The sequence below is a fragment of the Mustela nivalis genome (genome assembly GCF_964662115.1).
Source record: "Mustela nivalis genome assembly, chromosome: 6".
NCBI lineage: Eukaryota > Metazoa > Chordata > Mammalia > Carnivora > Mustelidae > Mustela > Mustela nivalis.
The window spans coordinates 114,393,162-114,405,737 of NC_139025.1; the positions used below are offsets into that span (position 1 = coordinate 114,393,162).

A 12,576-nucleotide genomic window follows, 5' to 3' on the forward strand; every position below is an offset into this window, starting at 1 on the left:
TATTTTCTTGTGGCCTATCTTCCAAATCACTAATCCTCTCGTAAGCTCTATCTAAATGTTTAAAACTTTCATTGCATTCTTCATTTAGTTCTAGATTTTCTTAAGCTTGGAATTTCTTTGTAATTCTTTAAAATATTACCGTCAAAAAAATCTTCAAACCACTAATATTTTAAAGTTCATTTCTGTTAAGATCATTTCCTGGATCTCCTATGGTACAGTCCTATTGTCTCACTTCTCTTGGTTTTTATTCATGTTGTTTTCTCTCCATGTTTGTCTTTAAAAAAAAAAATTCTCAGTTAAAAAACTAAATGCTGGGGATGCTTGGGTGGCTCAGTCAGTTATGCATCTGCCTTTGGCTCAGGTCATGATTTCAGGGTCCTGGGATAAAGCCCTGCATCAGGCTCCTTGCTCAGCAGGGAGCCTGCTTCTCCCTCTGCCTGCTGCTCCCTACTTGTGCTCTGGCAAATAAATAAAATCTTTAAAAAGAAAAAAAAATAAAGAAAGAAAGAAACTGAATGCTAGATCCTGTATATGAAAAAATCATACAGATAATTTTAGCACTAGGATGATCTCTTCCTCCACTGGACAGTGAACTTGTTCATGGCAGGTAGCTAAGAACATCAGGAATTCTATACTCTTTTAACCCAAATGGAAATGAGGAGATTTTAAACTGGGCTTCAGTTCCTAAGATGCCTGATCTATTTCTGGTTTATCTTTATTTCTAAGATGTAACCCTTTAAGATCTCAAGCAGAAAGCCTATAGGAATTATCAGCAGGTTCTTCCTTGCTCTTGAATCTGGAGAAAACCCTCTTCATTCTCTCAGATTCACACGCCTGGCTCTTTCAGAATCAGTACCTCTCTATCAGAACAGAGAAATGTCTTTAGCAACAAAGCAGTCCAAAAATGCTAGGCTCCTCTCCCTGGGTTTCCTTCCTACAGATATAAGGCCTGAAGAATTTCACTTATTTAGATGTACCCCAATACCTTCAAATATTTCTTGTTCATTCTTTTTAGGTGTTCTACAAAGCAATTTGGTCAAAATTTTCTAGTCTGACATCCCCCAAAGTGACAGAAACAAACAAACAAACAAACAAACAAACAAAAAACCTCACTAGATAATAAACATCTCAGATAAGATTCCTGCACTCTAAATTTTCTGTCTTCAAGGCCTAGCACAGTGTGTGACACATGACTGTTACTCAATTTAGTGATAAGTCAATGACTTGAAGGATAATTTTGAGCAAGTAAAGGAAAAGAGAGCAGTATTATAAATAACAACAGTTATTTAAATCAAATCACAGAAACTTCTTCTGGTCTGTCTCTCATTCCACATTCTCTTACATATATCTGTGATTCAAGACTCAGAATCACACACTCACACTACTTCAACTGGCTTATGTATTATGTCCTTCTCTCCAGGTATTTTACCCTCTCTTCAGTCCATCTTCCACAGTTCAAATACCCTGCTAAATATATTTCAAATTACTCTTCATTTTCTAAAAGAAATATTCCAATCTCCTCTACATGACATATAAAGCCCAAAACTATATGCCCCAAGGATATTTCAAAAACTTATTTCCCTCCTTGTCTCCATTGTTATATCATGTATTTTAGCTATGCTATTTTCAGTTCCTCAAAAGTACCATGCTGTTTTATGCCTCACAATTTTAAGGATATTGTTACCTTTGTTTAAAATATTTTCTTCCCATTGACAATCTGTTAAATTCAACCTTCTATTCAAAACTATATTCCAGAATCAATTCCCACACCCGGGAAATCTCAGTAGACTTGTAGGAAATTCTAATCAACTTCATCCTTTATATCACTACTTTAACCTTCTATGGCACTTATCATCCTGCAGGGCAACTGATGGGACATTTCTGGACAAAATTTACCTTAGTATTCAAAATTTTCAATTTGAGAAAAAAGGTGGAGAATCATGGGAGAAAGGAAAAAATAAAATACCAGAGAGGGAGACAAACCATAAGAGACTCTTAATCTCAGGAAATAAACTGAGGGTTGCGAGAGTGGAGGGGTGGGGGAGGAATGGGGTAGCTGGGTAATGGACATTGGGGAGGGTATGTGCTATGGTGAGTGCTGTGAATTGCATAAGACTGATGAATCACGCACTGGTACCCCTGAAACAAATAATATATTATGTTAATTTTTTAAAATAATAAAAATAAAAAATTTTTTCAAGATGTTTCCTCCAAAGCATAGTTGATAACTTTCTATTTCTACCTTCTTTTTCAAAAAGTTTTATCTACTTAAATGATTTTGTATTCAGTTGAATTTAACAAATACTCTCTGTAAACCCATCTCATTCTAGGTACCACCGATATACAAATAAATAAAACAGTTAATATTTCAACTGCCTTAAATCTCTTATTCCCAGCAAATCAATTTTAAGTGAAAAAATACAAGAAGGGAGAGAAAGGAAGAATAAAATAGATGAGATGGCAAAGAGGTGTAACATCTCCAAACTTTCTATAAATTATAGCAAAAGCATACCCACTACATTAAATTATAGAAGAGAATACTGAAACTTCAAAGAAAAAACAAGGTGTATCTTAGAATCTAAGTCTTCTGATCCATAATTCCAACACACTGCCCAAAATTATGATATTCAGGGTAGCAAATAAAAATCACCCAACCCCCAAGTAGTTCTGAACAGATTTTCCATAAACTACAAGGTTTTATTTTTTATACATGTTTTTAGGCAAAGTATCTCTTATGACTTCTCAATGTCTAATCAACACTTCTAGAAAAGGTAAAAATAATTTCAGTAATAGTCAGAGAATACCTTTTCTTTGTAAAACACAGCACACAGTCAACAAAATGCATTTCTCTAATCCTCCAGTACATATATATATATCCATTTGCAAGAGATAAAAAAAAAAATACCAGTTTAGCATGATCTAGCTAAAAGAACACCAGAATGAGTAAAGTAGACCAATCCCAGCCCAGTTTTTGGGTATAAGCAAAAATTATGGAGCCAGAGTGTTAAGGTCTGAATACTGACTTTAGGTATCATCTGTAAAACTAGAATAAAAATAGCACCTGCCTAATAAATAGTAAGTACCACATAAATGTTAGCTAATATTATAACAAATAGTATTGCCTACCTTTTAATATTTCCATCAGAGGGTCTAGCTAAAAAGTTATGTAATAAACATTTTAAGCATTATCAAGATGGCCAAAACTAGTGCTGCCTGTGCTACTGTTAATCAGTCCCCTAACCCTTTAAGTGAAACTGATGTACTTAAAGGTAGGACAGAGGGCAACAAGCCCCAGTGATAAGATATTTTTGTTTATTTTGTAGACCTGTTTTAATCCTCCTGTTCATTGCATTTCTTCACCATTTCCCTTGAGATAAATGTTTATATCCTCCTATACAAACTGAAATTGTGGGCTACAATCTCAACTTGTTACTAACTTGAAACTTGGTTTAGAGGAGGAACCCATGTTTTCACTGACCCTGCATTTACCGTAAGCATTCTCATGGAAACTGATGCCTCACTCTTTTGACTCTAAATCAATCTGAGCTTCTCCCAAGAAATATCTAGTTACCCATTCTGGTCTCTCCACACCAACCTATTCCCCTATATCTGTACTCTAAACTAACTCAAGATTCTACTAAAAACTCCTCTACCCCACAGATAAAGAAGACACCAAAGCAATCAACTGGATTAAGAGACCAAAACAATCAAACAAGCATATTTAGCCTTAGCATTGGTAGCAATTAAAATTTTTTTAATGAATTTTTTTGAATTTTTTAAAAATTTTTTGAATTAACTGAATTTTAAAAATTCAACTTTTAATTGAATTAAAAGCAAATTAAAAAATTGGTAGCAATTGAAAAAAATAAAAACATGGTAGCAATTAAAAATCACCAACAGAAACCCAAACCAAGCTCATGCATCTTTTCATTCAACGGTATACTCAAGCAAGTATGTATTTTTTAATCTACCTCAAGTCTAGGGGGGTAAAAAAAAAAAGGAAACCCCATATCGTATGGCTCAATAACTATGCTCGAATTTTTCATTTGCTAACATGGACATGAAGACTCCAGTATCTTCACGGAAGTGTAAAATTTAAAACGCTTGTAATTATGACTCAAAATTTATATAGTATATATGTGTGTGAAGATAAATGGGTGAAACAATGGGAGGGGGGAAAGCATATGCATTTAAGTACTCACCTGCTCCAATTTAAAAATATGCTGATTGAAGTAGTGTTGTAAACGTTCATTAGCAAAATTAATACAGAACTGCTCAAAGCTGTTATTTTCATAATCTTCAAACCCAAAAATATCAAGAACACCAATAGACAAAGTCTGTAAAATAGGAAAAAATTTATGATGGTTAAAAAATGATCCTCAAATTTATTTCACAAATAATATCCACAATATAGGTAACAAAATGCTCAAAGTTCTTCTGCAACAGTGGACAGGAAATTTTGGGGACCCCAGTGTTCAACCAAAATATTCCACAAAATAAAAACCATTTTAGTTTTATGTTCACCTTTTTCTTTTTATCCCAATTATAAAAACACATCCAAAATTTTAACACATGTAATAAATTATTTACAAAAATGTTCAAAGCAGAGTTAGTGGCCTGTTATCTCAATCTCAGAAATCCCTAAATTCCAAGAGACAAAGAAATAGAAGGAATCACCTTATGGGAAAGTAAAAAATAACCTAAAGCTAAATTTTTCTAGGGTATTCCAGGTTATGCAAAGAACACCATTCAAGTTTTCCTATTTTCACTCCTATACCCCAAAAGAATTCTGTTTTACAAACCAAGCTAAACTAGTATGTTTAATCACCCTTGTGCAAGCCAAGTATGAAACCAGATATCAGAATATGTGGGTTTCTCCAATTTTTAAAACAATCTTTTTAACGACTTATTTATTTTACAGAAAAAGAGAGTGGGGGAGGGGCAGAGGGATTAATCCTCAAGCAGACTCCCTGCTGAGTGTGGAGCCTGACTCAGGGCTTGATCCCAAATCACGAGATCATGACCAGAGCTAAAACCAAGAGTAAGATGCTCAACTGACTGAGCTACCAGGTGCCCCAATTTTTTTAATTTTTATTTTTTAAAAAATTGTACAAATAGTTCTAAAAAATTATAACAAAAAACAACAATCCCGGGACGCCTGGGTGGCTCAGTTGGTTAAGCAGCTGCCTTCGGCTCAGGTCATGATCCCAGCGTCCTGGGATCAAGTCCCACATCGGGCTTCTTACTCGGCAGAGAGCCTGCTTCTCCCTCTGCCTCTGCCTGCCTCTCTGTCTGCCCGCGCTCGCTCTCGCTGTCTCTCTGACAAATAAATAAATAAAATCTTAAAAAAAAAAAAAAAAAAAACAGAAAACAACAACAATCCCTTCTTCTTTGTCAATTTCTGCTCCCTAAAGCCAACACTCAAATCTTTTATCTATTTGGTATAAAACAGTACAATATAGCATACAAATGCTTGTTCTTCTGTCTTGATATTTTGCCCCTACAAACTTTATTCTAACTTCTTACTATGGATAATAAGAAATCAGCTCTAATACCACCAAGCCAGCATTCTTCTCACCACCTCACCTCATTCTTAAAATAGTTACATGACAATTTTAGTTAAATGAAAACAATCTTTCTCCACTATTACTAAGAGAGATGCTGGGCAAACTAATATAATGAGTAATAAATACTAGGAGTTTTTTGGTTTTTTTTAAAGATTTCTTTAAGAAATTTGAGAGAGAGGGAGAGCACAAGGAGGGAGGAGGCGGAAGGAGAGGAGCAGAGGGAGAGAGAAAGAATCCTCAAGCAGAGGGACTGTGGACCATGGAGCTTCAAACAGGGCTCAATCCCAGGACCCCAAGACCAAGACCCAAGCTGAAACCAAGAGTCAGCTGCCCAAATGACTAAGCCAAACCAGGTGCCCCAAGAAAAGATATTTTTTTAAAGTCTCCATTAACAGTGTTTTCTTTGGGGTACCTGTGTGGCTCAGTCAGTTAAGCCTCTGACTCACGATTTTGGCTCAGGTCATGATCTCACGGATAACAGGATCTACAGCCCCATGTGGGGGCTCTGCACTCAGCTGGAAGTCTGCTTGAGACTCTCTCCCTCTGCCCCTCTCCCTGCATGCACCTGCACTCTTTCTCTCTCTCAAATAAATAAATCTTTAAAAATAAAAAAAGAGCACTTCCTTTAATTGATTCTGCTAATTCTAAGCCCTTATGAAAAGAGTACAAGTAATGACCTTCAAAAATAAGTCCATTTGGTAAATTAGATTTCTATTACAATTTTCTAACTGTAGGCTTAATCAAACAATAAAAAATTAATATTAGAACTGTTTTACATTTAAGACAGGAAGATTAAGTAATAAAGATGACATTTTAATCACCCTAAAGATGCAGACTATCCCATAAAATGTTGCTGAGAAAAATGGATTTGAAATTATTTAATTATCAAAAATCTGTCTTAGGGGCGCTTGGGTGGCTCAGTGGGTTAAAGCCTCTGCCTTCGGCTCAGGTCATGATCCCAGGGTCCTGGGATCGAGCCCCGCATCGGGCTCTCTGCTCTGCAGGGAGCCTGCTTCCTCCTCCCTCTCTCTCTGCCTGCCTCCCTGCCTACTTGTGATCTCTGTCAAATAAAATAAACAAAATCTTAAAAAAAAAAATCTGTCTTATTAAGAAATAAATTCCAGAGGCGCCTGGCTGGCACAATAAGAGGAGCATGTGACTCTTGATCTCAGAGTTGTGAATTCAAGCACCACATTGAATGTAAGAGATTACTTAAAAACAAAATCTTGGGCGCCTGGGTGGCTCAGTGGGTTAAGCCTCTGCCTTCGGCTCAGGTCATGATCTCAGAGTTCTGGGATCAAGTCCCGCATCGGGCTCTCTGCTCGGCAGGGAGCCTGCTTCTCTCTCTCTTTCTCTCTCTCTCTCTCTCTCTGTGCCTACTTGTCATCTCTCTCTGTTAAATAAACAAAATTAAAAAAAAAAATCTTAAATAAATAAATAAATTCCAATGGGGGGAAAACCCAAAGAGAAAAAATTAAATTCTAAAAGTATGAGAATAAATGTTTTTACAATCTGGGGCTGTAAAAGGGCTTCCAACATAAGAAAAACAAATAAAACCCAGGAAAATAAAAGAAGAAACAAACAGAGGGTTTTAGAAGGGAGGGGCGGTGGGGGGGATGGGTGAGTCTGGTGATGGGTATCAAGGAGGGCACAGATTGCAGTGAATACTGGAGTTATGTTATATGCAAACAATGAATCATGGAATACTATATCAAAAACTAATGATATACTGTATGGTGATTAACATAACACAATATTAAAAAAGGAAAAGAATGGCAGAATTAACTGCACAAAAATTTAATATGGGCCCTAAAACACAACATAAACAAATCTTAAAAGTCAAGAGAAAATATATGCAATATTTATCAAACTATGAATCTCTGCAATAACCACAGTAACTCCAAGAAAGAAGTAACAAAAAGACAAAATAAACAAAATAAAAATAGCAGGATATATAATGAAATGATGAAAAAACATGGGAAATACTTGACTTTTACTGAAAAAAAGGACAATAAAATGGGATAGTCCTCTTACTCAGATTAGTAGATGAAAAGACTGATAATATCCAATGTGAGTAAAGGTGTAAGGAAATAGGCATTTTCATACACTACCAGTGGAAGTGCAGTCTTTTCTGAAAAGCAATTTAGCAGTAGCTAACAAAATTCTAAAATGTATATATTCTTAAATCCAGCAATTCATTTTGAGGATTTTATCATAAAGAAATGTACACAAAGAGTATTTGTTACATCATCATTTATAACAATAAAACAAATGTAATATATTTTTATGGGGAAATTTATGGTATACAGGCATACTATATAATACTATAAAGTTATTAAAAATAATGAAATCCAGACCTATTTCAAGACATATCAAGTAAAAAAAAAGATACAAGGTAGAAACAATACAGATAACATAATTCTATTTTTATTTTTAAAAGCAATTCTGTAAATGTACACCCATAGAAATGTACATAAGAAAAAGGTCTGGAAAGACATACAGAACAACAGTTTCCCTAAATATCAGGGTAATAACATACATAAGGAGGGAAACATCAGGGAATACAGATAAAAGGTAATTCTTACTTATTACTCTACATAATTCGGTGTTTTTAAATATTATTAATTATATCATTTTAAAAAAAATTTCCAGGAAAAATGTATAATAATCCAACATATGTCTACCTTTGTATTTTGCTCCAAATCTTTACTGTTCAGAAGTGCATGATTAATCCGAAAAACTATCCAGTCAAACAGGGCACTATATAAAGATTTAGCCATGGAATTTCTCACTGTCACAGCCTGAAAAAGAAAAAAGAAAAGGGTTGGAGAACAAATGAAAATGGCACTAACCAAAGATACTATAACAAAGTGTATTTGCTTTCAACCAATAAAGAGAACTTACTATCCTGAATTAGAAATTTTATTTTCTCTCAATTTAAATAGCCTATAACTGAAGTTTTCCATACACCCATAATCACTAATCTAGTCTCAACTCTAATCTAGACTAAAAGGTAAGGAAAACAAAATGTAGGTCACTCAGTTCAAAACAGTATCTGAAAATTAGGGTATACATTTTATCTAGTAAAGAAGGTGTAATAGGAGATTTACAAACAAATCAAACTTGCAAGCAAAAGCGGGAAAGACTATTCCAGGCAGAGGAATAAACCTGTTGGCAAACAGGAATCAGTTATCTGTGGAATCCTAGCTCGACTCTTAAAAAATAATCATAATACTACCACAGTTACATTCTGGTTGTCTCAAGCTTGTCATCCACCATAACCTCAAGGATTTCTCCATCCCCAGATAGAGTAATAATTCTTTCATTATGGAGTAATAAAATTTCTTTTTTCACCTCACTTCAAGCATTTCCCAGTTTATGGAAACTCTCTGTACTATCTGCTTAAAATTTCTATAACTCTGAAATTGTTCTAAAAAATAAAATCTATTAGTTAAAAAAAAAAAATCAACATTTAGAAAGTACTACAACCGAAAAAAGGAGGGGGACATATTTTAGAGAATTGAGCCCTACCACTTAGAGAATACAAGTCCTAATGACTTACGTATTTATTTCAAGGGATTTATTTTGAAGCTTTACATTCAGGTACATATTTACGTATCTGTCCTAAAGTTTAGAGGAAATAGAGAATAATGATTAAAAGCTAGGCTGTCTTCCAATCCTAGTTCTTCTACTTATTCTAAGTATTGTAACCTTGGCCCAAGATACTTAAACTCTTAAGCTACAGCTTATACAATTGTAAAATGTAGATAATACTAGAATCTACCACACGAATGATGAATTTCTGAATTCCAGTGAATAAAAACACAAAAGCTCCAAGTTTCTAACCCAAGAAATAACTACCTAAACTATTACCTACACAGGAAAGAGAAGATGCTATCAAATTCTCTATCTTCAGCACCAGAAACTTGAATTGGAAAATGTTCACAACTTCTGAGAGAAAAAGGAATGCAACCCTAGAATTCTATACTTAGGTAAGTAATCAACAAAGTATCTTTAAAACTCAAAATATCAATCATAAAATACACAGAGAGACCAACTATTCTGTTTTTCTCCAGAGGGAAGAATGAATACAAACTGGTCTAGTTCAGCAAAAATAAAAGATTTTAAAACTAAAACACAAGCATAAGACAAAGAAAACATAGAAAAAGAAATCATAGTAGCATAAAAAATACAAATGGGCTGAATTTTTTAGTCAAAAGACAGATCTTCACATTAAATTAAAAACTATGAGCCACCTATCTAGTTTACATTAACACTATTTTCATAAAGTACCAATCAGACAGAATCCAGATGTACCAAAATATACCAATATAATACTTATTTACTTCATTAACTCCCAATATTATATTTTGGCCTCTTTTCTCTGAAACGTGGTCCTATCACAGCTTAATTTCAGTAAGCCCAAATACCAATTAAAAATTTTCCCACCCAAACAAGAGTGTTTCCTATCTCAATGAATGGTATCAATACTCTTAGAGTTGTGTGAGTCAGAAAATTAGGATTTATCCTTAGTATTTCCTTCTTTCTTCTTGCTTCCCAGTAAGCAAACAATTGCCAGATTCTGTTGATTTTACCATCTAAATGTCTCTCTCTCTTTTTAAAAAAATATTTATTTATTTGACAGAGAGAGATCACGTAGGCAGAGAGGCAGGCGGGGGGGAAGGGGGGATAAGCAGGCTCCCTGCTGAGCAGAGAGCCCGATGCAGGGCTTGATCCCAGGACCCTAAGATCATGACCTGAGCTGAAGGCAGAGGCTTAACCCACTGAGCCACCAGGCACCCCTAAATGTCTCTCTTTTTAAATACACCCATTTCTCCCTATCAATTTGTCACTATTCTAGACAAAGCAGCCAACCTCTCTCTATTCAGGAGTACTACCACGGCCTCTAAACTCATCTTTCCACATTCACTCTTGTCCTCTATGTTAGAAGCCTAAGAATGGTCACCAAGATTCCCATTCCCTGGTATATATATTCTGTATAACCCCCCCCCCCCCATTAAGTGTGGGCAGGACTATAAATATGATGAATTTCACTCCAGTAAACTATCTTATCTTACATGACAAAGGGATTTAAAAGATGTAATTATGGCCCAAAATCAGCTGATTTTTTTTTTTAATTCACCAGAGGAAAATTATCCTGGGCTGACTTAATCAGAGAAATCTCTTAAAAGAGACTGAGCCTTTCCATCAGAGAGTCCCTTGCTGTCCTTTGAAGAAGTAAACTGCCATGTTGTGTACTAGACCACAAGCAGACTCTGCTTAGCAGGGCCTTGACAGTCAACAAGAAATTATGGCTCTCAATCCTAACGCTGCAAGGAACTAAATCCTGTCAACAACCTGTGAACAAGGAAGAGGATGCTTAGTATCAGATGAGATCACAGCCTCTTCAGACATCTTTTTTTTTTTTTTTTAAGATTATTTATTTATTTATCTGACAAACAGAGATCACAAGTAGGCAGAGAGGCAGGCAGAGAGAAAGAGAGGAGGAAGCAGGCTCTTCAGCCTGGTGAAACCCTGAGCAGAGGACCCAATAAATCTTTGCCCAGACTGATCCATGGAAAGTGTCAGAAAATATTAAGTCACTACGTTTGTTACACAATTATAGAAAACCAATGCACTCTCCTCTGATCCCTTAAAAATAAAAATATAAGGGCACCTGGGTGGCTCAGTGGGTTAAGCCTCTGCCTTCAGCTCAGGTCATGATCTCAGGGTCCTGCGATCGAGTCCTGCGTCGGGCTCTCTGCTCATCGAAGAGCCTGCTTCCCCTTCCCTCTCTCTCTGCCTGCCTCTATGACTACTTGTGATTTCTTCCTCTGTGTGTCAAGTAAATAAATAAAATCTTTTTAAAAATAAATAAATAAACAATAAAATAAAAATATAAGACACCTTTCTGCTTAAAACTTTTTAAGACTCTTCCACTGCTCTTCAGAAAATATTAAAATCCTTAAGGACTACTCCTTATTTTACCTCTAATGCCTAGAACATTTCTGAACACAAAGAAGATTTTCAAATGTTTACTACACAAAATAGATACACCAAACAGATGTAAACAAAAATAAATGAGGATCTATAAAAATCATCACAGCAAATTGAATTTAAAGTTAAAAATGTAAATAAACATAAGGAATTTTTTCTAAAGATTTTATTTATTTATTTGACAGAGAGAGATCAAAAGTAGGCAGAGCAGCAGGCAGAGAGAGAGGGGGAAACAGGCTCCCTGTGAGCAGAGAGCCTGATGACCCTGAGATCATGACCTAAGCCAAAGGCAGAGGCTTAACCCACTCAGCCACCTACACGCCCTAGGAATTTTTTTTTTTTTAAGAGAGAGCAGAAGAGGGAAGGGGCAAAGGGAGAGAATCTCAAGCAGGCTCCACATTGCCCAGCGCAGAGCCTGACACGGGCCTTGATTTCACAATTCTGAGTTCATAACCTGAGCCAAAACCAAGAGTCAGATACTTAACCGACTGTGCCACCCAGGCACCCCAGGTATTTTATATTTTATAATATTTTAATATTTTCAATATTTTATATTGAAAAAAGTTACGAGGGCGCCTGGATGGCTCCGTGGGTTAAAGCCTCTGCCTTTGGCCCGGGTCATGGTCCCAGGGTCTGGGATGGAGCCTCGCCTTGGGCTCTCTGCTCAGCAGGGAACCTGCTTCCCCACCTCTTTCTGCCTGCCTCTCTGCCTACTTGTGATCTCTGTCTGTCAAATAAATAAACAAAGTCTTAAAAAAAAAAAGTTACGAAAGAAAATATAAAAGTACTGAAACTTTATGTAAAAGAAGGGCAAAACTTTTTAAAAGGTTTGGCTTTTTCTGTTGTTTAGAAAGGAGCGCTCAAATTTGGAGATTATGTCATAAGACTCACGACATAATGAAGAAATATAGACTTGATGGCAGTAATAACCCAAAAAATAGGATAAATGGATCAGTGTCAGCCTAAAAAGCATTCTCTACATTTCTACACTATTTCCCAACCCCTGTTTCTT

General features: G+C 35.6%; 1 protein-coding gene across 35 annotated transcripts in view; it reads right to left on the minus strand.

The window, feature by feature from the left end:
- MYO9A (myosin IXA) overlaps positions 1–12,576 on the minus strand; it is a 275,439-nt gene that overhangs the window by 178,818 nt on the left and 84,045 nt on the right. For all 35 annotated transcript variants that reach the window (XM_082735684.1, XM_082735666.1, XM_082735688.1 and 32 more), the window contains 2 exons: positions 8,252–8,368; positions 4,203–4,337 (listed from right to left, as the gene is read on the minus strand). In XM_082735684.1, coding sequence (XP_082591810.1) covers positions 4,203–4,337; positions 8,252–8,368 — 252 coding nt within the window. The remainder of the gene's footprint in view (positions 1–4,202; positions 4,338–8,251; positions 8,369–12,576) is intronic.